Source organism: Cetorhinus maximus, chromosome 3, assembly GCF_964194155.1.
Source record: "Cetorhinus maximus chromosome 3, sCetMax3.hap1.1, whole genome shotgun sequence".
Taxonomy (NCBI): Eukaryota; Metazoa; Chordata; class Chondrichthyes; order Lamniformes; family Cetorhinidae; genus Cetorhinus; species Cetorhinus maximus.
Window position 1 is genome coordinate 89,696,815 of NC_135881.1, and position 27,238 is coordinate 89,724,052.

Here is a 27,238-nt window from a genome sequence, read left to right on the forward strand (position 1 = left end):
CTCTCCCTTTGGAGTTTCAAAGTTTGGTGAGGTAAGGTTTGGAGGAGTCAGTGGTTCGGTGGGGAGTTAGGTGGTGCAGGTTAGTCAGGTTGGGTCAGGAGGTTTGGGGGATAGTTGGGGGCGGTGTCACTTGTATAGTTATCCAGGAGTTAGACTAGGATTTTTCTGTCTAACATTTCCTGGGTAACTATTCAGATAAGTAAGTCAAAATTGCCTGAAGTCTGACTCTAACTCAGAATGGAGACTTTTTCGGAGGGTCCCAGAGAGCAAAGGAATTGCCGATCGGAAGTTCTAACTTCCCAGGCAATTCACACGGAGTCAGGGTTGGGATGTCCAAGTGGAGACCGGAAGATCTGGACCAATATGTTCAACGTTTATTGTCATTCATGCAGGGCCTTCTTTCCACCTATACCCATAGTGTAGAATATTTTTACTCCATCTTCAAATTCCTCCATTAAAATCTACCTCATCATTCATGCCTCTGCTTATCTCCCATGCCTCTTCTCTGTACTCCTGCTCATACTTTGTGAAGTACATTAAATACATGCAAGCATGCACACAGGCAAGCTCACAGAAACTGGTGGATTCCCTTTGGTGTTGCCAAGGTAAATCAGAGGAAATTCTGTGTGTTTGTGCCTTGTCTGTGTGCTGTCATTGAGTTTTTTTTAAATGTACACGTCATCAGTTTAACTTCTGTGTCTGTGATATCATTCTATGTCTGTCTGCTTGATGTGTTTTTATTATTCAGTTAATTAGTCTTTTTCAGCCCTCTTTGTATCTGCATTTCTCTGTCATTGCTAACTCCGTTTAAAGTGCCTTCTAATAGCGAGTTTCCATTTTAGCACAGTTAGTAAATAATAGAACTTACCCGAATTCCACTGCCTCCATTGTTGTTTTAGCATTGTTACTGTGCATGCGCCCAAAAAAAGGAGTTGTAAATACGCATTCTCAGTTTGTATTTTTTAAATGCACAATGGCTTCGCTCATCTCTTCTACATACTCCCTCACTGCTTCCTGCTCGGTGCTTTCCTTTCCCCAATCCCCTCGTTTCTATTCCCCCGCTCGGCGCCCCTCTCACCGCTTCTCTCTCCTGACCCCCTCATTCCCCCCTGCTCACTGCTTTCCACTCAATCACTGCTTCCCTATTGCCAGCTGCCTCCCTCTCCCGATCCCTGGCTCCAACCCTCTCGCAGACTCACCCTACCAAATTATTAACACCTTTACATAACTATATTGAATTTAATCTGCCATTGTTCTGCTGATTTACAAATGTTGTACCTGTCCTTCATCAGACTTGACTGTCCCTCCCCCAACTTAATATTATCTTTGAAACTCCAAAGGGAGAGGCTGAAAGACTTCAGATGGGTATTCTAATATTTATCATGTCGGTGTTCGCAGCATCTCCTTAGCCGCTCACGCCCTCCCGCTCACCGCCCCTCTCGCCGCTTACCTCTCCTGACCTCCTTGCTCCTTCCTGCTCGGTGCTTCTCTCTCCCAATTCCTTCGCTGCTTCCCACTCGCAGCTTCTTTTGTCACCCGTCTCCCTAACCCCCTCATTCCCTCCTGTTCGCTGTTTCCCTCTCCCAACTTCCTAACTGCTTCCCACTTGGCACTTTGGGAGCAAGCGATGTGGCAAGAGGGGCAATGAATGGAAGAAGTGAGGAGGTCAGGAGAGGGAAGCGGCGAGAGGGCAGTGAATGAAATGGAGCAAGCGAGGCAGTGAGAGGGGCAAGCTTAGCCTGCCCACTGATGCACTGTAAAATGAGATTATTCCAGCATCAAAATCTACAAACACTTGCACTTCAGAAGATATTCAAGCATTTGGGTCTGTAATATTATCAATGTGCAGGACAAAAACTGAGCATGGTCCTGATAGGTAACTCCACAAATTATTGCCACTCACTGAGTGCAGGCTCCATGACTTATTGCCTTGTCCCATCAAACACTATTTATCCCTACTCTTTTGCTCTCTGCTGTCATTATAGACCCTAAGCCCCCATTTGACAGGAGCTGCAATCTCCACTTCCTAATAAGTGATCACTGTAGACTCCCCCAGCAGTCAAATTTCTTGCTTTTGGCAAGATAGCTCTAATCTGTTCCCCAAATCTCCTATCTGAAAGCGGTATGTGTACCAGTATGAAACATATTCCCCAAGGGAATCGCAAGATTCGAGCTCTCTCATGCGATAGGCCGAATTTTACTGGCAAATTGCATCTCTCACGATAAAATTGAGTGTTCACACAACTGGGAAGTAGAGAAATTTGTTAAGTGGGAGACAGAGCAGAGTGCATGGACAGGAGAAAAGGAAGGCTAGGAGCAATCATCAGAGTTCAGCAGAACGCTGGAAATAATGGATGGGACAGAAAAATCAAAGACTGCAGCTCCAAGTAAAATCAATAGAAGCAGTGGAAAACAAATAGGAAGCAGCAGCCTGAGGCTTAGAAGTAACCTATAATGTAAGTTTAAAATATCAAAAGAGTTTAAATTAAAATGCAAAAGGAAGTATAGCTGAGAAACTCCTCCCACTCAGTGGACAGAACTTGCTACTGCATTGTGGCAGTCAACTATTCAGATAAAAAAACTTCTATGGAATTGTTTGCCTGCATTCAATTATACAATTGTAAATGTTAGACTTGTCTTTGCTTATTGGTAATGCACATACCCAAGGTTTTTTTTTGGAAAAATATACTTTATTCATAAAATATCTGAAAGAACATTACAAAACATTTCTAAGTACTGCAATCATATTCAACTTTTACACAGGGATCACGAGGCACTTCAATACAATCAATGAATATTAGTCATTTCAATATGATCATTACATACAGTCAGACAGTGCAATGGTATTGGAGTTATCGACATGCATCATGTTGCACTCTGCAGTGCTTCAATGTAATTATGATACATTTAGTATTCACTACATACACTTATTGTGAGTCATACAGCCTGAGGCATCTATACCTTTCCCAGCCCCTCAGTGTACTATGGCAGAAAGGTCTTAGACAGCAACCTTTCCCCTTTGCGGCAGTTGCCCCAAGCTTTACTGCATCCCTAAGGTTTTGAATATATAAAATACAATCTACTATTAATTCAAAGTTACCTGTTAATTCAATATAGTTTCTCTAACCTTCAGTTTGGCTAATTTTTGCACCTCATATACAGTGCAGGGAGACTTTGATCTGTGATGGTTCATATTACCGGATCTTTCAAGGAATGGCAATCATTGTCGGATTACCGCTCCGCTCGAACTCTACCCCCAACTCGATGCTGCTCTGCATTTCTTGCCAGGTCTTCCAATCCCAACTTACCAGAAATGCAAAGCACAGCGCCCCTCAGAGAGCTCCGTTGAAGCGGAGTAGAGTTGGGAAGAAGACAGGACACAACCCTAGCTGCCCAATGGTAAATTTAAATGTCCTGTTTGAATTTTAGTAAATGGGCGAGTAGATAAATGTTAGTGAATAGATGAGTGAATGAATGAGTGAATGGGTAGGGTGGGTGAGATGGAAGGGGGTGAGGTGGCAGCTGGGTAGGGTAGCAGGTGGGTGAGCTGGTAGCCGGGGACTCAAGGGGATAGTCAGGGGCTTAGGGGGATTGCCCAGAGGTGCCTGTGAGTGATTGGGGTGTCAGTTCTGGAGTTACCTAGGAATTAGACTAGGCTTTTTCTGGCCTAACGTTTCCTGAGTAATTATTCAGGCAAGTCACATGATCTGTCCGAAATCTCCCATTCTAACTCAGAGTCGGAGACTTTTGTACAGGGTCCCGGGAAGGAGGGGAATTGTCCATCGGAAGCTGAAACTACCTGGGCACTCCTCGATAGGTCAGCGCATCAGGAATTCCACAGGGTCCCAACGCGCATCTCCGGTCCTACATCTAGTCTCCGCCAATCTGGAGACCAGAAGATTTGGATCTGTGTCATCAATCTACTTGGATAGTAACTCACCTAATAGCAGTAGGTTGAATATGTTTTGATTATTATCCTACAGGAGGTCTATGTTGCTCCATAGACAATGCCTGCTTGCACATTGTTTGTGGCAGTCAATCCGATGTAGATACTGTAGCAGGAGAGTAGTGCTGAGCCCTGACACCCAACTTCAGCACATGGCTTGATGCCATACCCTGCCTCCTGCGGGGCATTCCCCCCACAGCTGATGAGGGGATCTGTCGGCCAGCCTTTCGCCAGCAGGTGGCGATGGGGGACAGCAGCATCCTTGGGGGAGCTGAGCCAGAAGCCTTGAGCGCAGGCTGAAGTCAGGGGTGGAGCAAGAAACCAAGAGGAGGTGGTGGGGGGGGTGGGGTGGTTGGTTAGCAGTAGGCTGAAGAAGCAAGAGCCCTCAAATACTGAGCTGCAGCATGGTAGGTCCAGCAGCCACAAATAGGTCAGTCAGAAGCTACAGTTGATGCCTGGGGAATGGTGAGGGGAATTGGTTCAAGCTACTGAAGACCGAGGAGGACTATCTGGACAGCACAGAATCCCAACCCCCCCCCCGCCCCCCCAAGTCTGAGAAGACCCAAGGTGAGGAAGATACCCTTTGTGGTCTGGTTGGCATAGTAATCTGGCTCAAGTGGCTGAGGGGAATTAGCAACAGGAGTGCCACGAGCACGGCGACTCCCAACCCTGTTATTTTTTTTTGCTGCAGTCACTAACCTTCGCTCTGCTGGATGCAAGGCATCTCTCCACCACTGTTCTACAATCAGCTCTCCTTCTTGGCTGATTCAAGACCAGGAATTGAGCTCTTGATGGTGTTCTTGTATGTCTGGAGTGTCAGGCCACAGTCATCCATTGTAAGGAGTTAAAAACAAAAACAGAATTACCTGGAAAAACTCAGCAGCTCTGGCAGCATCGGCGGAGAAGAAAAGAGTTGACGTTTCGAGTCCTCATGACCCTTCAACAGAACTGAGTAATATTAGGAGAGGAGTGAAATATAAGCTGGTTTAAGGTGGGGGTGTGGGGGGCGGGGGGGTTGGTGGGGGAGAGAGAAGTTGGGGGGTCGGGGGTGGTTGTAGGGACAAGCAAGCAGTGATAGGAGCAGATAATCAAAATATGTCACAGACAAAGGAACAAAGAGGTGTTGAAGGTGGTGATATTATCTAAACAAATGTGCTAATTAAGAATGGATGGCAGGACACTCAAGGTACAGCTCTAGTGGGGGTGGGGTGGAAAGACTAACAGGGCATTAAAGGTATAGATTTAAAAATAATGGAAATAGGTGGGAAAAGAAAAATCTATATAAATTATTGGAAAAAATCAAAAGGGAGGGGGAAGAAACGGAAAGGGGGTGGGGATGGAGGAGGGAGTTCAAGATCTAAAGTTGTTGAATTCAATATTCAGTCCGGAAGGCTGTAAAGTGCCTAGTCGGAAGATGAGGTGCTGTTCCTCCAGTTTGCGTTGGGCTTCATTGGAACAATGCAGCAAGCCAAGGACAGACATGTGGGCAAGAGAGCAGGGTGGAGTGTTAAAATGGCAAGCGACAGGGAGGTTTGGGTCTTTCATGCGGACAGACCACAGGTGTTCTGCAAAGCGGTCGCCCAGTTTACGTTTGGTCTCTCCAATGTAGAGGAGAACGCATTGGGAGCAACGAATGCAGTAGACTAAGTTAGGGGAAATGCAAGTGAAAGGCTGCTTCACTTGAAAGGAGTGTTTGGGCCCTTGGACGGTGAGGAGAGAGGAAGTGAAGGGGCAGGTGTTGCATCTTCTGCGTGGGCATGGGGAGGTGCCATAGGTGGGGGTTGAGGAGTAGGGGGTGATGGAGGAGTGGACCAGGGTGTCCCGGAGGGAACGATCCCTACGGAATGCCGCCGGGGGGGTGAAGGGAAGATGTGTTTACTGGTGGCATCATGCTGGAGTTGGCGGAAATGGCGGAGGATGATCCTTTGAATGCGGAGGCTGGTGGGGTGATAAGTGAGGACAAGGGGGACCCTATCATGTTTCTGGGAGGGAGGAGAAGGCATGAGGGTGGATGCCACCACCAAACACATCTTCCCTTCACCCCCCCGGCGGCATTCCGTAGGGATCTTTATCTCCGGGACACCCTGGTCCACTCCTCCATCACCCCCTACTCCTCAACCCTCACATATGGCACCTCCCCATGCCCACGCAAAAGATGCAACACCTGCCCCTTCACTTCCTCTCTCCTCACCTTCCAAGGGCCCAAACACTCCTTTCAAGTGAAGCAGCATTTCACTTGCATTTCCCCTAACTTAGTCTACTGCATTCGTTGCTCCCAATTAGGTCTCCTCTACATTGGAGAGACCAAATGTAAACTGGGCGACTGCTTTGCAGAACACCTGCGGTCTGTCCACAAGAAAGACCCAAACCTCCCTGTCGCTTACTATTTTAACACTCCACCCTGCTCTCTTGCCCACATGTCTGTCCTTAGCTTGCTGCATTGTTCCAATGAAGCCCAACGCAAACTGGAGGAACAGCACCTCATCTTCCGACTAGGCACTTTACAGCCTTCCGGACTGAATATTGAATTCAACAACTTTAGATCTTGAACTCTCTCCTCTATCCCCACCCCCTTTCCATTTCTTCCCCCTCCCTTTTGATTTTTCCAATAATTTATATAGATTTTTCTTTTCCCACCTATTTCCATTATTTTTAAATCTATACCTTTAATGCCCTGTTAGTCTTTCCACCCCACCCCCACTAGAGCTGTACCTTGAGTGTCCTGCCATCCATTCTTAATTAGCACATTTGTTTAGATAATATCACCACCTTCAACACCTCTTTGTTCCTTTGTCTGTGACATATTTTGATTATCTGCTCCTATCACTGCTTGCTTGTCCCTACAACCACATCCGCCCCCCGCCAACTTCTCTCCCCCTACCCCCCACCTTAAACCAGCTTATATTTCACCCCTCTCCTAATATTACTCAGTTCTGTTGAAGGGTCATGAGGACTCGAAACGTCAACTCTTTTCTTCTCCGCCGATGCTTCCAGGCCTGCTGAGTTTTTCCAGGTAATTCTGTTTTTGTTTTGGATTTCCCGCATCCGCAGTTTTTTTGTTTTTATCATTGTAAGAAGTTCATTGCTTTAAATTAAATTTTTTCATGAATGTACCTTATAGGTATGATGCTGGTGGAGTAAAGGATCACCGTGCTGGAGATTCTGTGCTTTAATCCTGTGTTACATTATGCTGGATTGCATTTTTTAATGAAACCTTGGCTCTGACGTTTATTGGGAACAGGGGTAGTGTGGTAGCAGGAGGGAATCCAGGGACAAGGAGACCTTGTTTGAATTTAATGGCAAGACCTTACTATCGTTTTTAATTCTGTTTGCTGTCCATCGGCCAATTTGGCAGCAAGTACATAGTGGCATATTCGGAGCGCGTTTTACCATTTTACATTTTTAACCCTGCATTCCCCTCTTCACCCCCACTCCTTCCAATCCTCGCCCAGCCATCATGGGATGGAATGTTAATCACCCCTTGTTTCAATAATTTTACAACTGACTTTACACGTGTTTGAAGACAGCAGAGTTGCTGAGCTAGGCAAGCATTTGGTAGCGTTTTGTCACATAAGAATTGAGCATCCATGTTTCACATTTATCTTAGGGCAAGAGCAGCATCTTGGTTGTTTTGACATTTTGAGAGCAGTAAAGGTTCTACTTACTAAATATACCATTTGTAATGATAACATTGCAGGATAGAATAGTAAAATACATTTGTTTATTGATTTGTAACTAAAGCCATGGTCTAATAGCACACATTCATGTGTCTACTGCTGACAAGGAGCTCACATAGTTGACTGTTATATTTTCGGGAAGGTAGAATATAGTGGCAAATATTCCTGCATTTCACTAAATATAACTAGATAATGATGTAAGACACAATGGGCAAAATTTTACCATCCTGTCCATAGAGGGTTTCGTGGCGGGTGGGAGTTGAGAATGTAGCGGGAGCCAAAAAATTGGAAACCCACCGGTGTAAAAATAGTTTGCAGTTCTCCTGATGGCAGGTTAATAGCGGGTCAAGTATCCCAGTGACTTGTGGCGTGAACACCATTTTCATTCATTACCATCTTATGAATGCTCATTAAATTAGCTGCTCACCGGAATCACATGCCGACTTCCAATCTTGAGTCATGCCAGCGGGAAATCACATCGGTCTGAATCGCATTTGAAAAAGAGTGGTGCGCACCGGTCGGACCTCGCTTCACTCGCGACTTCAAGGTGAGTACAGCGTATATACCTACCTGTCACAGCACTGCGCCAGCCTCGTGATGCCAATGGAATGCCACACTGCAGTGGTTGTAGAGGTGGTCTGCTCCTGGTGAGTGCCTTCGTAATCACAAGGACACCACTGTGCAGTGGTACTTGGGCAGGCCTCAGTTTTCAGACAGAGGCCAGTATTGCAAACGGTGGTTTGTGGGGTTGGTCTGCTCCAGGTGGGTGCCACTGTTGTCCAGAAAGACACCACTGTGCAACAATACAGGGCTAAGCATTTGGAGATCAGCATTTCGACTGGGGTGGGGGCAGTGGGAGGGGAACACACCAGGGGTCGGGGGGTACAGAAGGGAAGAAAGATTTTGCAAGGGGATGGGGGGCTAAGGGGGAACACATGGGGGGCAAAGGGGAAGGAAGGCTTTGCAAGGAGTTGGGGGCTTCCTTTTTGGACATGGTCTGGGGGCTGGGACTTATGGTGGGCAGCCTTGTGGGCCTCGATCTGCTGGTGCCTGTAAGAGAGAGAAGAGAGTTTTAGTTGATGAGCATGCAAATTACAAGATTGTATGACACTCCCTGTGACAGTCAGAATGTGATGAACTGATGGGTGTGTGATCTATACTAGGCTGCTGAGATGATCTGAGCTCCCCTTCCCCACAGGAGCGATCCCTGTCCACCCCAGCGATCTCGGTGGCACCCTTCTCAAATTCCACGAGGGCAATTATATCAGCCGTCCCTCCCCCAGTCTGCACTTTTTCACACCTGTAGTGCGCAAACTTGCCCTGGATGAAGACAAAAGAAAGGCATGTGATGAGAAGGGATGGAGCATAGACTGGGAAAGATGCATGCCCCCTGTATGTGGCGAGCCCTCCACAGAGGGGCTGAGGATGGAGTCTGTACAGCATGATAGATGCAATGGTGATATGAAAGTTTCTGTGACACACCCAATGGTGATATGTGTCCCCTACTAATGGTTGTGTGAAATCCCTGAAGGGAGTAGCCCTTTGATTACATGATGCCACGATGAGAGTTTGATATTGGAGGGAGTTGAAGGATGACTTACCCTGGCAGGGCGGATGAAATCATTCATCCTCTTCCTACAATGGATGATGTTTCAGGTGCAGTGGCCATCCGCAGTGACCTCCTCTGCGATGGCCTCCCAGGTCACAGAGGTGAGGCTGGTATGCTTCCTGGAGCTGTCCCTTGGATATAGGACATCCCTATGTGTCTGCACTCCTCTTATCAAGGCCAGGAGAATGTCCTGTCTGAAGAGGGGTGCTGCCTTCTCCAGGGTGGAAGACATCTCTGTAGGTTTCCTGGAGACAGATCACCTGGAGAGCTGGAGAGAGTGAGATGTGTGTGCTCGGCTGGCATTTAAATATGGCACCCAGGCCTTTGACCCCGCCAGGAAATGGCGGGGAGAATGAATCAGCTCCCAACCCGCCAGGTGATTCGGAGAGATACTTGCCTGAACGTAGATAATGAGCTGGTAAGCGCGGAATCTCACGTGATTTCCCGCTATTCTGCACAGCGGGATACACACCGCAGAACCCACCCATCACCACACTTAGTTTGAAAACAGAAAATTCTGCCTAATATGATTCATAGGAAATGTACAATAAGCAAGATTTCTTTATGGAAATAGTGATTGTCACTGAATCCAACACTGCTTGCATTTATATTGTGCCTTTAATGTAATAAAGTGCTCTAAGATGCATATCTAGGGTGGATGGAGAAAACAAGTACAAAATGCAAAATCCATCTGTGTCATTTCGAGATCTATTTTGATAGCTAGTTGAAAATGGCATTGATGGAATCCAGAAATCTAAAGCAAAACAGAGGATGGAGAACAATTTTAAGATTATATTCTCATTTTTTTTAAAGAAACAATGCTTGAAAAAAAGTTCGAATACTGCCATTCTGATGTAAAATCTATTCATTTTTGAAGGAGGGGGTGGGGGGAGAAAGGAAAGCTGGGCCAGTTTAAAAAAAAGATCAAGCGAATGTGTAGCATTAAGTTTTGAGTACTTCTACTGAGAAGTTTGAAACTATTTAAGTGGGTTACTAGCATCATGTTAAGTGACTGAATTAAGATATTGCAGCTGTAAAGGAAATTACACGTTTTTAGGACCTGAGCATTTGACACTAAGGGGAGGGAAGAAACTCAGTTTCTAGCAAACAATCCATTTTGGGGTATGCATAACCCATGAACGACATAGAATTTGTTTGTAATCAGAGAGAGAGACAGAGATACAGAGAGAGACAGAGACAAAGAGAGAGAGAGAGAGACAGGGACAGAGAGAATGTGGAATATTAAAATGTAGGAGTGGATTTTCCGGTCCTGCCAAAGCCAATGGACTTTTGATCGGTTTGCTGCATTTTTCGGCCCGCCCCTGCCATGATGGGGCTGTAAAATTCCGCCCTAATTTTCTGATTAGTTGGTTGGCAGACACAATATATTGTAATTATGAACTTGAATGTGATGGCTCACTTCTTTTCAGAAAGGGCACACAGGTTTGGTGATTTTCATTAATGAAAATGAATCATTTTCATAAGAAATATCCCCCCAATCTGTATTCAGGGTTGAAGCTCTGATTCTGGTAGCCGCATTGCACCAATTTATGTGCCAAGGAAGTCTTACTTGTTTCCACTTTCTGTCTCATTGTGATATAAAACTTTGGAAATAATTATCTCCTCTATTTCAATCCTGATTCAGAAAGTAAATGTTTGTCATACTATGAAATAGAACAACATCTTAATAGATATATATTCTATTGCCATCAGATAGATGCATGGTATTTTGCAGAGAAGCTGAGGAATCTGGGAATACAGATACACAAATCATTAAAAATAGTTACGCAGATTAGTAAGGCCATAAAAAGGCAAACGAAGCCTTTGGTTTTTTTTATTCATTCATGAGATTTGGGCTTCACTGGATGGGCCAGCATTTATTGCCCACCCCTAGCAGCCCTTGAAAAGGCGGTGGTGAGCTGCCTTCTTGAACCGCTGCAGTCCATGTGGTGTAGGTACACCCACAGTGCTGTTAGGAAGGGAACTCCAGGAGTTTGACCCAGCAACAGTGAAGGAATGACGATATATTTCCAAGTCAGGATGGTGAGTGACTTGGAGGGGAACTTCAGGTGGTGGGTGTTCCTATCTGCCTGCTGCCCTTGTCCTAGATGGTAGTGGTTGTGCATTTGGAAGATGCTGCCTAAGGAGCCTTGGTGAATTCCTGCAGTGCATCTTGTAGATGATACACACTGCTGCTACTGTGCATCAGTGGTGGAGGGAGTGAATGTTCGTGGATGTGGTACCAATCAAGCGGGCTGCTTTGTTCTGGACAGTGTCAAGCTTCTTGAGTCTTGTGGTAGCTGCGTTCATCCAGGCAAGTGGGGAGTTTTCCATCACACTCCTGACTTGTGCTTTGTAGTTGGTGGACTGGCCATGGGGATTCAGGAGGTGAGTTACTCATCACAGGATTCTTGTAGCCACAGTATACATATGGCTAGTCCAGTTCAGTTTGTGGCCAATGGTAACCCCCAGGATGTTGATAGTGGGGAATTCAGTGATGGTAATGCCATTGAACATCAAGGGCGATGGTTAGATTCTCTCGTTCGAGATGGTCATTGACTGGCACTTGTATGGCACGGACTTTACTCATCAGCCTAAGTCAGCCCATAGTATTGTCCAGGTCTTGCTGCATTTGGACATGGACTACTTCAGTATCTGAGGAGTCGCGAATGGTGCTGAACATTGTGCAATCATCAGCGAACATCCCCACTTCTAACCTTATGATGAAAGGAAGGTCATTGACGAAGCAGCTAAAGATGGTTGGGCTGAAGACACCACCCTGAGGAACTCCTGCAGTGATGTCCTGGAGCTGAGATGACTGACTTCCAACAACCACAACTATCTTCCTTTGTGCTAGGTATGACTCCAATCAGTGGAGAGCTTTCCTCCGATTCCCATTGACTCCAGTTTTGCTAGAGCTCCTTGATGCCACACCTGGTCAAATGCTGCCTTGATGTCAAGGACAGTCACTTTTAACTCACCTCTTTTGTCCATGTTTGAACCAAGGCTGTATTGAGGTCAGCAGCTGAGTGGCCCTGGCAGAACCAAAACTGGGCATCAGTGAGCAGATTATTGCTAAGCAAGTGCCACTTGATAGCGCTGCTGATGACCCTTTCCATTACTTTACTGATGATGGAGAGTAGACTGATGGGGTGGCAATTGGCCGGGTTGGATTTGTCCTGCTTATTGTGTATAGGACATACTTGGGCAATTTTCCAAATAGCTGGGTAGATACCAGTGTTGTAGCTGTACTGGAACGATTTGGCTAGGGGCGCGGCAAGTTCTGGAGCACAAGCCTTCAATACTATTGCTGGACTACTGTCAGGGCCCTTTGCACTATCCAGTGCTTTCAGCCGTTTCTTGATACCATGTGGAGTGAATTGAATTGACTAAAGATGGCAAAATAGTTCCAAGTCAAAACAATGTACGGCTTGGATGGGAACCTGCAAGTGGTGATGTTCCCAGGCATCTGCTCCCTTGTCCTTCTAGATGGTAGAGATCACAGGTTTGGAAGGTACTGTTGAAGGAGGCCTGGTGAGTTGCTGCAGTGCATCTTGTACACGGTATACACTGCTGCCACTGTGTGTCATTGATGGAGGGAGTAAATGGATAAGGTGGTGAACAAGTAGGCTGCTTTCTCCTGGATGGTGTCGAGCTTCTTGAGTGTTGTTGGAGCTGCACTCATGCAGGCAAGTGGAGAGTATGCCATCACACTCCTGACTTGTGCCTTGTAGATGGTGAACAGGCTTTGGGGAAGTCAGAAGGTCACAGAATTCCCACCTTCTAACCTGCTCTTGAAGCCACAATATTTATATGGCTGATACAGTTAAATTGCTGGTGAATGCTGATAGGGGATTCAGCGATGGCATGGGGAGATGGTTAGATTTTCTATTGTTGGAAATGATCATTGCCTGGCACTTGTCTGGTGTGAATGTTATTGTGAAATATACAATTATTTTGCTTGAAATGAAATTTAGGCACTAGAAATTTTATTTACTTAGGAAAAATAAGGGCTGAAATTTTATGCAAATCCATTTTAAGTGACTTGATTGGTTCATTCTGTGACTATGAAAAGTTGATATTTGTTTAATTTTTAAATGTAGATATTAGGCTTCTCGATTTTACACAATTTCTCTCAGGTTTTCTTTTATGTAAACATGACACAAAGTAAGGTTGATGTATGCAGGGAGTGAACACTTCACATAGGGTTTTTGATGAATAGGTAGGCATTACCCACTGCACATAACAGCATATGCAATTTTTCCCACTTCATGCAGTAAAATGACCTGAATGAAGCTGTCCAAACTCTTCATCGGCTATTTGCACCGTTAATTTAAGAACTACAGGACCAGTTAGAAATGGAATAATTTGGGCAGCTTCAGTCGGTTGTTTTCCTAAATTCAATGGAACTTTTAAACGAGTAAGTGCTGCATTGCACGTAATAGCCAGCATAATGTAATGATTCTTATGGTGATAACAAATGATTAATGCCATTTCCCCAATATAGGGGACTGTCTGTGACATGTAAGTGGCAGGGACTGTATATCAATTCAATATTGTATGCAAACTTTGTTTTATAGACATCAACTATCATTGCACTCCCATGTTTTTGATTCATGATCAGATAAATGGATTCATAACTGTGACATTTATGAAGATGTATCATCTAATCTGTGGTTGACCTGTAGAGATCAACTGTAACCACAAGAGCTAATGATGTTTTATTGCTTAACATAGCATGTTCTGTTTTAATATTTAATAATTAAATAATTTTTCATTAAATTTATTATTACGTCTCTAATTTAACATTTTTGATTTGTTTCAGATTATTTTTGAGAGCTTATTCATTCTTGAGTTTTTAAATGACTTTTGTTTTTGGTTTGCTTTTGTGTCACAGGTGAAATGCCATCAGTATTGGCCAGATCCTCCAGAAGTTTGCAAATATGGCAGCTTTCAGGTCGCATGTCACTCAGAGGATTATAGCATTGCCTACGTTTTCAGAGAAATGACACTTACTAATTTAGAGGTAGGAGTAACGCATTCCTAGATTCTAAAAACCAACAAATTGCCTTTTGCCTACTATTGTATTTTATCTCAGAATGTATTGCTTATTCCTTTGCTTAATCTCAGAGGATAAAAATAAAAGAAAAACAGCAAAAATGCCAAATTGTAAATAAAAACAAAAGATGCCAGCAATACACACCAAATCAGTCAAAATCTGTTGGGAAAAGACAGGCAATTGTGTTATGAATTTGTGCCCTTCAATAGAGGGAAAACTAAGATGTCTTAACATAGCAGTGGTCTTACAAAACCATGTTTTCTTTAGAGTATTGGACTAATTTGATTTCATTATGTTGAACTTGAAAAAGAAATAGGATTACTTTGGAAACAATGGATTGGTGAAATGGCAAGCTACTGCCAAGTAATGGCCTTTACAAAAAATGCAGGGAATTACACAGTTTGTTCCACTTTGTGCTCCCTTTAGTATTGACTTTTGTCTGTACAATTGACCAAATTCTAAAACAGTACAAGACCCTATTTTAACTCCAAGCCTTAATTTAAATCCTACTGGGTAACTTCTCATCTAAAACAGATGGGCAATGGCAGAAAATTGCATGGATAGGTGACCGTCATCAGGCAGGAGGCAGGACCGGCTTCCAGGGCCGTTTTCAGGAAGGAGGGACTCCACAACAGTGTAGGCCTACGCTGTCATTGTGGAACCTGGAGAAACACTCATATTCCTTCTGGTCTCATTAAGAAAATAGAAACAAAATTGCTGTTTGTGCCTCATCTGGCTACCTTCAAGGAGGAAAACTACAGACTACCAGTTAAAATTGACTTCATCAGAACACGATGTACAAATATATAAAAGGACTTTTTGGGTGTATGTCTTTGCCACCTCGGAGCAGATTAAAATTTGGAACAGCAAGTTTCTAACAGCTTTTCAATGGATAGGTAACCTAGGTGATTTTTAACTGCCTACCAGTCCAGTTTCTTCTGGATCGATAGGATTAACTTTGTCCATGTGTTGCTGCAGGCAAATATTGGTATTAGTTATACCTGTAATATATTGATGTTCGAATTGATAAGTTAAACAGCGGCATAGTATAAGTACTTCAAGTGTTAGCTAATCGAAGCTTAACTTTTTTTAAAAATTAATTCATGTAACGTGGAAGATGCTGGCTAGGCCAGATTTATTGCTCTTGAGAAAAGGTAAGCTGCTGCCTTGAATTGCTACAGTCCACTGGTTGATACACACAATGCTGTTAGGTAGGGAGTTCTAGGATTTTGATGCAGCGTCTGAAGTAATGGTGTGTGACTTGGAGGGGAACTGCAAGTGGTGTGTTGCCATATGCCTATTGCCCTTGTACTTCTAGACATTAGAAGTCATGGGGAAGGTGTTAAGAAGGCTTGGCAAGTTGCTACAGTACACCTTGTAGATGCTAGAAACTACAACCACAGAGAACTGATGCCAGATGCAATGCCAGTCAAGCAAGTTGCTTTGTCCTGAATTGTGTCAAGCTTCTTGACTGTTGCAAGAGCTGCACTCATCCAGGAAAGTGGAGTGTATTCCATCATATTCCTGACTTGTGCCTTGTAGATAGCAGAAAGACGTTGGATAGTCAGGAATTCAATTACTAGGTGCAGGATCCACAATCTCTGGTCTGCTCGTGTAGTCATAGTATTTATATAGTTGGTCCAGTTAAGTTTCTGGTCAATAGTGACCCCAAGGTGTTGATGGTGCAGGATTCAGTAATGAATATAGTTGAGTGTCATGGGGACTCTCTCTTGTTGGAAATGGTCATTTTGTGCACCACAAAAGTGCCAGGGCATGTCACTTGCCGCTTATCAACCAAAGGCTGAATGTTGTCCAGGTCTTTTTGCATGCAGCCATTAACTGCTTCATTATTTGAGAAGTTGCAAATGGAACTGAGTACTGTATAATCATCAACAAATACTCCCTAGTCTGAGGCTAGGAATCCTGCGACGAGTAACTCACCTCCTGACTCCCCAGAGCCTGTCCACCATCTATAAGGCACAAGTCAGGAGTATGATGGAATACTCCCACTTGTGGATGAGTGCAGCACCCACAAGACTCAAGAAGCTTGACATGGTCCAGGACAAAGTAGCCCGCTTGATTGGCATCACATCCACAAACATTAACTCCCTCCACCACCAACGCACAGTAGCAGCAGTGTGTACCATCTATAAGACGCACTGCAGGAATTCACCAAGGCTCCTTAAACGGCACCTCCCAAACCCACAACCACTACCATCTAGAAGGACAAGGGCAGCAGATGGATGGGAACACCACCACCTGGAAGTTCCCCTCCAAGTCACTCGCCATCCTGACTTGGAAATATATCACCGTTCATTCACTGTCACTGGGTCAAAATCCTGTAACTCCCTAACAGCACTGTGCGTGTACCTACACCACAAGGACTGCAGTGGTTCAAGAAGGCAGCTCACCACCACCTTCTCAAGGGCAACTAGGGATGGACAACAAACTCTGGCCCAGCCAGCGAAGCCCACATCCCGTGAATGAATAAACAAAAAAAAGATCTGACTTCGTGATGGAGGAGTGAAGATGGTTGGGCCTAGAGTACTGTCCTAAGGCTGAGACGAGGCCTCTAAAAACCACAACCACCTTCCTTTATGCTCTCTGGTGGAGAGTTTTCCCCCTGATTCCTATTGACTTTAGTTTTACTTGGGCTCCTTAATGCTACACTCGGTCAAATGCTGCCTTGGTTGCAAGGGCATTCACTTTCACCTCACCTCTGGAATTCAGCCCTTCTGTCCATGTTTGGACCAAAGCTGTAATAAGTCCTGAAACCATGTGATCCTGGTGGAACCAAAACAATACTTCACAATGTGAAGGATGAGGCATGTGGGGATAGGCCAGGGAGATTTGGGAATTTGTGCATAACTGCAAAACAGAAAAGATTTACAAAGAATGAATTTTACATTTTACCTATCTTAAAAATGTTAAATAAAAATTAAACTTAAGTTTACAACTTCTAATTCACCAAAATAGAATCTCAGAAATTTGCAGCATAGAAAAAGATCATTAAACCTGTCATATCTGTGCTGGCTCATTGATGGAGCAGTTTTGCTGCTTTTGTTCAATACCCTGTATGTTTCTCATCTTCAAGTAGCCCCCTTTGAAATTGTTTATGGAATTAGCTTTCTAACACCTTTTCAGATGGAGCATTCCAGATCCTGTCAACTCTCTGTGTAAATCATTCTTCTTAAGGTCTAACCAGTGATTTATTAAGTTCTAGCATGAACACTCTGCTTTTATATTATATTCCTTTATTTATAAACCTAATAAACCCATATGCTTTTTTTTAACCAGTTTATCAACTTGCCTTGCCACCTTGAGGGATTTGTGTATATGGACACCAAGCTCCCTGCTCATCTATATTTTTCAAAATCATGCCATTTGTAGTATACTGTATTTCTACATTAGTCCTCTCAAAATGATCACTTCACACATCTGTGCATTAATCTCCGTCTGCCATGTTTCTGCCCATTTAACTACCTTGACCTTATCTACATCATCCTGAAATTTACAGCAATCCTTATCACTATCTACTGCATTGCCAAGTTTTGTGTCATCAGCAAACTTTAGGTCTTGAATTAAAAAGGTAAATCAATGTGTTTTTTTTAAGTTGCCATAATATAAAGTGTAAGGCCCAGATTTTCGTTCCCAGGTCAGGTTTGCTGAGTCAGGAGATTTCCTGGCTCGGCATGACACATTTTAAAAATGCCTGCCTGCAGGTAGGATTTTTGTTCCCGGAATGAATGTACAGGCTGCAGAGAGCCGAGGCACACTGGACGCAAGGCATGCCTCTGTGCTCCAGCACAGTGCTGAAGTAATTAAAAAATAACAATAAAGCAAAAAAATCCATCTAGCCCTCACCCCTCAACCCCTTCACACTTCCAGTGCCCAAATAATGCCCACCCATGCCCCTCTACCCACCCCTTATGCTATCTTAGTGTCCCTTTACTCACCTCATGCCCCTGTGCCAACTTAGTGCCCTCTACCAAGTCTCCATTTCCTCCATGCCCCATATGCCAACTTAGTACCTCTCTACCAAACCCCAATTTCCCCCATACTCCCTGTGCTAACTTAGTCCCCCTCTACCCACCCCCATTTGCCCCATACCAAGTTAGTACCAAACGATGCCTCCCACCCACCACCCTTTGCCCTTATCCCCTCCATGCCAACTCACCTAGTATTCTTCGACAGTTCCTTGACAGCTTCGACACTTCTTGGACAGATTTGACACTTTGACTGCTGGACAGCTCTTTTACAGATCCTTGACATCTGGACAGTTCCTTGACAGCTGGACAGATTTTAACAGGTTCTTGACAGCAGGACAGCTGTTTTACAGTTCCTTGACAGCTGTAGAGCTCTTTTACAGTTCTTTAATAGCTGGACAGTTCCTTGACAGCTGGACATCTCTTTGCCAGTTCCAATGAGTTTGTGCATGAAAAGTGCATCACCATGTTCACTCTTAACAATCCCAGAGGGTACCTTACCTCTCCCAGTAGATGCCTTGCCTATCCCAAAGGTATCCCAGGGCCCTATCCAAAGGGGTAACTTGCCTCTCCAAAGGGGTAGCCTGGCTAATGAAACAAACCCACCAAGTTCAAACCTCCTCTTATCTGTTCTAATCTGCACACTCCAGATTCCGCACACCTGTTCTTCCAAAATTTGACAATGGCGGTGACAGCTGGTGACTTAAATGGTCAGCTGCCTCCATGAATCAAGCATGCGTGACCTCTGGCCCGACTCCAGTCCTACGCCCATGAGGGTGGGAAATGCCGGGTTCGAGGGCGAGACTTCGAAATATTGGCCATTTCCTGGATTTTCGCCATGACGGAAAGCTTCTTCATCATGGCAAAAATCCAGGCCTAAATATTATGTTTCTTAAAAATCCCTCAATTTAAAAACACTCCATGAGATTAATGTCTTCTACAAGTTCTGATAAATGCAAACAATGTAAAAAGCATTTTAAAAGATGAGATTAACCCAGTTGAGGATTGGGTGTCCACTGTAGTCACACCAAACAGTTCCAGAGTCTGATCCTAAAAGGGAAAGGTATATGAAATGAAATCGTTCACCACTTATGCCATTGTTCATGGAGAAAAATAAGCTAATTATCACTTTGGTACGTCTGAGAACACTTAGATATCGTGAAAAAGGATGTCCTTGGAACGGCTGTACTTTTTGCAACTTTTATTTTTGAAACAAAAAGCTAGGATTTCTGTCCTTAAAATGACAAAAATGGTTTAAAAATAATATAAATGGGAAAATTTGGATGAAGAAATTGAAAATTGGTTAAATTTAAACATGACAACATCAAGCAAGTAAAGAGCCCTTCAGCTCAAAATGAAATGAAGAGTAAATGAGATAAATAAATGCATTAAGACATTAAATAAATTGGTAAATATACTAAAACATACTTTTAGTAAGCACTTGTTTTAAATGTTAGTAGAAGCCTAAAGCAAACAGGCTAATATTCAGACAACTAATAACTGCCAATTTCCTTCTAGACTAGAGCTTTAACTAGTGGAGTGCTGCAAAGATCAGCTATTTGCAGTTTATATTAACGATTTAGACAGAAAGGCCGAGAGTAATATATCCAAGTTCGCTGCCGATACAAAGGGGGACTCAAAGAGGCTGCAAAGAGATATGGACAGGTTAAGTGAATGGGCAGCAAGTTGGCAGATGGTATGTAATGTGGGGAAATGTGAGGTTATTCAGTTTCGTAATAAGAATAGAAGAAAATAATATTTTTTAAACTTGTGAAACTTTTAAATATTGATGTTCAGAGGGACTTGGGTGCACTTGTACAAGGAACACAGAGTTAGCATGCAGGTACAGCAAACAATTAGGAAGGTGAATGGCATGTTGGCCTATATTGCAAGGGAATTGGAGTATAAGAATAAGGAATACTTGCTGCAATTATATAGGGCTTTGGTGAGACCACACCTAGAGTACAGTGTGTCAGTGGTGGAGGGAGTGAATGTTTGTGGCTGTGGTGCCAATCAAGTGGGCTGCTTTGTCCTGGATGGTGTCAAACTTCTTGAGTGTTGTGGGAGCTGCACTCATCCAGGCAAGTGGGGAGTATTCCATCACACTCCTGACTTGTGCCTTGTAGTTGGTGGACAGGCTTTGGGGAGTCAGGAGGTGAATTACTCGTCACAGGATTCCTAGCCTCTGACCTGCTCTTGTAGCCACAGTATTTATATGGCTAGTCCAGTTCAATTTCTGGTCAATGGTAACACCCAGGATGTTGATAGTGGGGGATTCTGTGATGGTAATGCCATTGAACATCAGGGGGCGATGGTTGAATTCTCTCTTGTTAGAGTTGGTCATTACCTGGCACTTGTGTGGCACGAATGTTACTTTCCACTTGTCGCTTGATAGTACTGTTGATGACCCTTCCATTACTTTACTGATGATTGAGAGGAGACTGGTGGGGCGGTAATTGGCTGGGTTGGATTTATCCTGCTTTTTGTGTACATGACATACCTGGGCAATTTTCCACATAGCCAGGTAGATGCCAGTGTTGTAGCTGTACTGGAGCAGCTTGGCTAGGGGCACGGCTTGTTCTGGAGCACAAGTCTTCAGTACTATTGCCCGAATGTTGTCAGGGCCCATAGCCTTTGCAGTATCCAGTGCCCTCAGCTGCTTCTTGATATCACGTGGAGTGAATCGAATTGGCTGAAGACTGGCATCTGTGATGCTGGGGACCTCCAGCGGAAGCTGAGATGGATCATCCACTCGGCACTTCTGGCTGAAGATTGGCTGAGGCCAGTTTTGCTGGGTTCCAGTGCATTTTTTAAAAACTAAGCCAAAAGTATTTGGAAACTTAGTTTTCACTGGGCTAGGGGATTGACCTATGAGGAGAGGTTGAGTTGACTGGTTTTATAAACCATGGAGTTCAGAAGAATGAGATTTGACCTAATGGAAGCATTTAAAATTCTTAGGGGGCTTGACAGGGTAGGGAATCAACATGTGGTCACAGTTGGAGAGCAAGGAGTCAGCCATCTAGGACTGAGATGAGGAAAATTTTCTTCGCTCTAAGGATTGTGAATCTTTGGAATTCTCTGCCCCAGAGAGCCTTTAAAATATATCCAAGACAGAAGTTGCTGGATTTTTGGACACTAATGAAATTAAAGAACATTGGGATAGTGCAGGAAGGTTGGGTTGAGGTCAGAGTCAGTCATGATTAATTGAATAGTGGAGTAAGCTCAAAGGGCCAGATAGCCTACTCCATCTTCTATTTCTTATGTTATTACGTAATAATTCTGCTTTAAGAAGACATGCTTCCTGTCCATGTTACCAATTGTACCTATGTGCAATCTTCAACATTGCAATCGTGCAAACTACAAGCAACCCCTTCATCAAGGCATCAACCGTAATGCCTATATGCTTAATCTTAGCTACAGGAAAGCACATAACTGCCTTGGTGAATGACTTACCTCTATACATTAGCCTACCTGCGTATTGACAATAGATGCACCAACTAGCAAGGCACAATTATCCAACTTTCTTCTTGCCTCATTTAGATTTGAGCTACTGTTATGGCACGGCCAATGGTAAATGCTGAACTGCTCAAATCCCAAAGGGAAACTTGAAACAACTGCCACAACTGTTTTGTAACTTGTATAAATTTTGAAATGCGTGCCTTGAATTCAGCAGTAATTAGACCACCGAGTCTTATAGGTCCCTTACAAAACTAAAGTAAACCTTTATTAATAGAAAAAATTATTTTAAGTACACACAAAGATCTACTAATTACTACTGTGATAAGTTCTAAATCCCATAGTTAATCTAACTCCCAATTACACTTTCATTAAGGCAACAGTAAGACACACACATTTTAAAAGACCCAGGCAAAGAAACACAATACCCTGAACAATTCAATTCAAAGTGAGTTTTCTTAACTTCAGTTCTTTGTAGACAGCAGCTTGAGGCTTAGATGCTGGAAGCTTTTTCACACTTGTTTTAGATCTTAGAATTCCTGCCCTTACACACAACCTTCGTTCCTTTATACATATTTTCCCCTTTGAATGCAAATTCCCATTGTTTCACTATGCCTTTGGACTTTTACCTCTCTAATAATAAAATCTATCATAGCACCAATTTTACCAGTAATCTTTGGGAAAAATAAACACACTGGGCAGAATTTTTCCATCGGCGAGCTGGGGGCGGGGCCCGCTCGCCGATGCAGGATGACGTCGGGGGAACCCCCAACTTCATCTCATCCCATTTAAATATTCAGGAAGGGGGCAGACAGCGCAATCAGCTGTCCGCCTGCCGACCTGTCAATAACCAATTAAGGCCATTGATAGGATCATTAAGCCAATTAAAGGCCCTGCCTGTCCAACCTTAAGGCTGGCGGGCAGACCAGGAGCCCCAGCGGGCTTCTGGAAAAACATGAAACCTCATCCACCGGTGGGATGAGGTTTCATGTCTGTTTTTAAAAAGTTTAATAAAGTTTTTGTCATATTTATTAACATGTCCCATCTCGTGTGACATTGTCACATGAGGGGGACATGTTAATTTTTTTATTATTCTATTTTTGAAGTTTGAAACACTGTCATTGATCTCCCTGAAAAAGCACTTAGCCTCAGGGAGATGTGCGCTCTTTCGTGCACATGCGTGAAAGAGCGCATTCTGACAGATGTGAAATCCCTCCTCCATCCCCCCGCACAGGAAGCGCATAGCGCTTCCCGTTGGGCAGCCCGCTGGGTGGGCCTTAATTGGCCCGCCCACTTAAAATGGCGGCGAGGCCCGTTTCGGCGGTGGCGATCGGCTGCCCACCTGCCGCCAAGCCGGTGGGGCCCATCAAGGGCAAAATTCGGCCCACTGTTTCTTAACTTCTCCTAGTTAGGTGAAACAATTTACCCCTCCTTTGAAATCAGTCTAGTATGGTTTATTTAAAAATGCAAATATTTCCTTTATACCTATGTGTACCTACTTAACATTTCAAACCTAACTTATCTTCTGTTGCTTCCAAGCCATCAGACCAGCAGCCTTTAATTCAGTTAAGTCACAGACACACAGACATAGACACAGACCCCACTATTACTCTACAATAAATTCCAATAACATTATGAAAATTATTATATCTTCCTGACACTACCAGCAGTTTCAACATTATCCGCTTTGGTTAGATGCACAGGTGGTTAAGTGGTGGAAATATCTGATGAAATGCTCCTAATCTGAGAAGTAGCTTCAATGCTTAGAAGCTGTCCAATTCATTCAGTTTAAGAATCATGGAAATGCCAAGGCCAGGTGTTGTAAATGTTATGCGCAACAACTGAGAAAAGTAACCTGGAAACATACCTGAAAACATGCAGAAAAAGTCATCAAAATGAACTAAATATTTGAAGTCATCCATCTGTTTTAGGAGTCTAGAAGTGGTCTTTTTCATGCTGCCCTGCTGGAGGATTTAAAAACAGGGAGCACATAAAGCCCAGCAGGTGGATTTCCTGCCGCCCGTCCCAACATGTCTGAAATGTTAGAGGGGACTGTGCCATGCAGGAAGCTCAGCAGCTTTAGCTGCCCCAGCTGGTGGTTGGTGTCGGAGAAGGAGGGAGGAACCTCCATTGCAGGTCCCCTAGGCCTGTTGGAGGCACTCCCTGGCTCCTCACCCCCCTCACTGAGACCCCCAACCCCTGACTTACCTGGGCTCCTCGGTGAGATTGACTGCAGCCTCAACAGTGGCCAGCGTTCCCAGCTAGCGCTGCTGGACCTACGGAGCTGCCGATCATCCAATTGCCCATAGCACTCTAAGGTAGGACTTCCTCCCAAGGTAGGGATGGAAGCAGTGGTGGGCAACCTGAGGGCCATCAGGGTTCTGAGTGCGGCCTGCGCGACATTTGTTTGACCATTGCCCACGCACAGGGTTGCCAGATTCCGCTGGTTTCCATCCACGTAGGTTTTTCCCTACCGGTATTTCCAAAGTGAGGCACACGCAAAGCAAGGGCACGTGAAGTGAGATGTGCGCTGATTGCGCACAGCATTGACTGTGAAACCCCTGCGTCCAATCAAAGCGCCGCTACGCTTCATTCGGCATGCTCTACAAATCCTTATTCATGGGGTCGTGGTTAGTGCACATGCCTGATGTCAGTCTTGTGGCCCACTGAGATGAAGGGGGTCACTCATGTGGCCTGCTCACTTGCCCAGGTTGCCCATCACTGGGTGGAAGTCTCACCGTAAAACAGTTAATGGACAATTAACAATTAATGTTCCCAGCATTAAATTGGTACAGAGCAGCCACTGGTATTGTGGATGCCGCCCCCCCCCCCACTGACTTTTTAGCCAGGATAATCCGCACCACAGACGCAATTGTAATGGATTCCAAATGAGTAAAAATATTAAAATGCTTCCTTTCAATCTCTTCCAAAAGAAGCACTGAAAATATACATACCACACTCATTGCATTGAAGTTGACCCCTTATCTCCATTGCATTCAGTGGGCATTGTTGTTTTTGTCAAAGGAATTAAGGGGAAAAAGCAGCAAAAGGAAATAAATCAAAGACTTATAAGATTAACAGCTGAAGTGCACTCGTTCCCCCAGTAACAATCCCCATATAGATTTCCAAATTCTGCCTGTTTGTTTGCTTGTGCTTTAGCGGTGATACATATTTTCAAATTTTACTCATCTAACTACATCACAATAAGCCAGTTTTGAATTTCAAAGTATTAAGAAAATGGAAAAGAATTTTAGCACACAATCTCCATTGCTGGTGATTGCACAGTTGAGAGCATATTTTGAATGTTAAATGTTCAAGTATAATTGGAATTTCATTACACAGTACAACTTGAGAGTAATGAGCTGCAAAGAGTCTGTTTGTACTAGCCTCTGCAAAATGTAAAAGTGCACATATGTTTTGAAAGAGCATAAATAACTTCAGATACGTGACAGCTAATGGCAGTTAATTTTAATTTACAGGAATGATATAATGTAATTTATAATTAACTTGCAGCAATGTCAATAGCTCTTTTTACATGAATATGATAGTGATAGCTGCTAAGAATAGGCTGTCATTTAGTTTTCACAAACTAACAAAACCGTAACATGTGAAAGAATATTATTCCTTTAACTGGAAAATAGCCATGAATATTTGGCGATTATGTGAGAAACTTAAACAGCATGAGTCACCACAAAATTGGCATTTGTGGAGTTATCTAATCATAAACACATCTTTGCAGAATACTGCAATTGGTAGTTATGTATTTGATTTTGAACAAGGGCACACCCTTGTTACAAAGTCATAATCAAGCTGCTATTTGTGAATGTTAGAAAATTCCATATATATTAGATCTCATATATTCATGAAATTTGTATTCTTGTGGCATCATCTACTCATTGTACTTTTTGAGTAAGGATTAAGTCTATTCACTACCACCACTTTTCGAACAAAATTGTAGACAGGAATGTCTGACACTGATGCCATTAAATGCTAGAAAGAGGCAATCTTTTGAGATTTCACCGTTAAGAGATGCCACAAATCTGCATTAAATTGTGTTTAAACTAAAAAAAACTAAACAAATTAATTAGATACAATTTAGATGATTGTTGCCTTTGTACTATATTAGACCACTGTATCATGTTTAAAAATAATACACAGCCATCTAATGTTGCTTAATAAAATGAACCAAAGCATTCAATTTAAGTGCAAATTTCCCTTTTAAAATACAGCAAAAAAGGATGTCGCTTTTAGACAGAAACTATCAATAACTGAAATCATCGCATTCTACGTAAATTAGTGTTTGATTCCAATCTTCAGACATTCTTGGTAAAATGTAGCAAAGGAGAGAAAGAACCTCCATAAACTTAAGTTCATCCATAGGTCTTCTGACCATATCCTACCTTTCAAAGTTCCATTCACCCAGATTCCTGGGGTCAAGCAATGCCTTGATTTTAAAATTCTCATCCTTGTTTTCAGGTCCTTCCACAGCCTCACCTCTCCCTATTTCTGTAACTTCCTTCAGCCCTGTAACCCTCTGAGATACCAGCACTTTTCCAATTCTGGTCCTAAACTTCTCCACTTCTCCCTTTAAAATGCACCTTAAATCCAACATCCCTGATCTACTTATTGGTCATCGGCCCTCATATCTCCTTATGTGGCTTGGTGTCAGGTTTTGTTTGCTAATGCTCCTGTGAAGCACCTTAAGACATTTTACTACTTTTAAGTTCCTATATAAATACAAGTTGTTGTTGTGTAGGCAATATAGAGTATGGCATGATCTGATGTGCAATGAGGCTCTGTGATGGATACTGCACAGAAGGAATTGGAATTTGGAGGTGGGGAAATGGAGAAAAGGTAGTATTTAAACAATAGATTAACAGTAGTTAAACAGATGAAAACACTTTATTGATAAGTTCTGGTGCCTGTTTTAGCTATTACTGCGAAGTTGAGTGTCTTCAAAATGGTCCACTTGAAGGTCTGCCTCCAAAGCAGCAGGGGCCACCTGCCGAGTAATCTTAATGGCTACTTTTTCAGACTACAAAGTTTTGCAGGGCATAGCAAGCTATCAATATGTGGGAGCATATCTAAAGCCCCTCCAGAAGTATCAGGCAGTGAAAGTTGCTTTTAAGATCTCTATAACTCTCAATTACAACTCTTGTAGAAGTACATGCCTCAAAGTAGCATTGCTCAGCTGCGCCCCTTGCAACTTGCCAAGGGGCCGTGATCCATAGCAGAGGATATGCTTAGTTGCCCGTACCCCATCTGGTTACTTCAGACACTGCAAGCAGAATTTTCCTAGCTGGCTCGAGCCAGTTTCAGACAAAAGTGAAATGGGAAAGTCCTGGAAACTGATGTCAGGTCAGAATCCCAGGGTCATTGTTCCCTTTTCCAGCTTTCCCCAGGGCAGGAATCAAGTCCAGTGGGGGAACTCATGGGTCTGGCAAGAAGAAAATTAAGAACATTTTTAACCCTGGGCTTGTTCTTTCCCAAATGTGCATGGGTTCC

At 43.6% G+C, this 27,238-nt stretch overlaps 1 protein-coding gene across 2 annotated transcripts in view; it reads left to right on the top strand.

Moving 5' to 3' along the window:
• Positions 1 to 27,238, top strand: part of LOC144678765 (tyrosine-protein phosphatase non-receptor type 3-like) — a 252,812-nt gene that overhangs the window by 193,118 nt on the left and 32,456 nt on the right. For both annotated transcript variants that reach the window (XM_078538644.1, XM_078538642.1), the window contains one exon: positions 14,130 to 14,258. In XM_078538644.1, the coding sequence (XP_078394770.1) occupies positions 14,130 to 14,258 (129 nt within the window). The remainder of the gene's footprint in view (positions 1 to 14,129; positions 14,259 to 27,238) is intronic.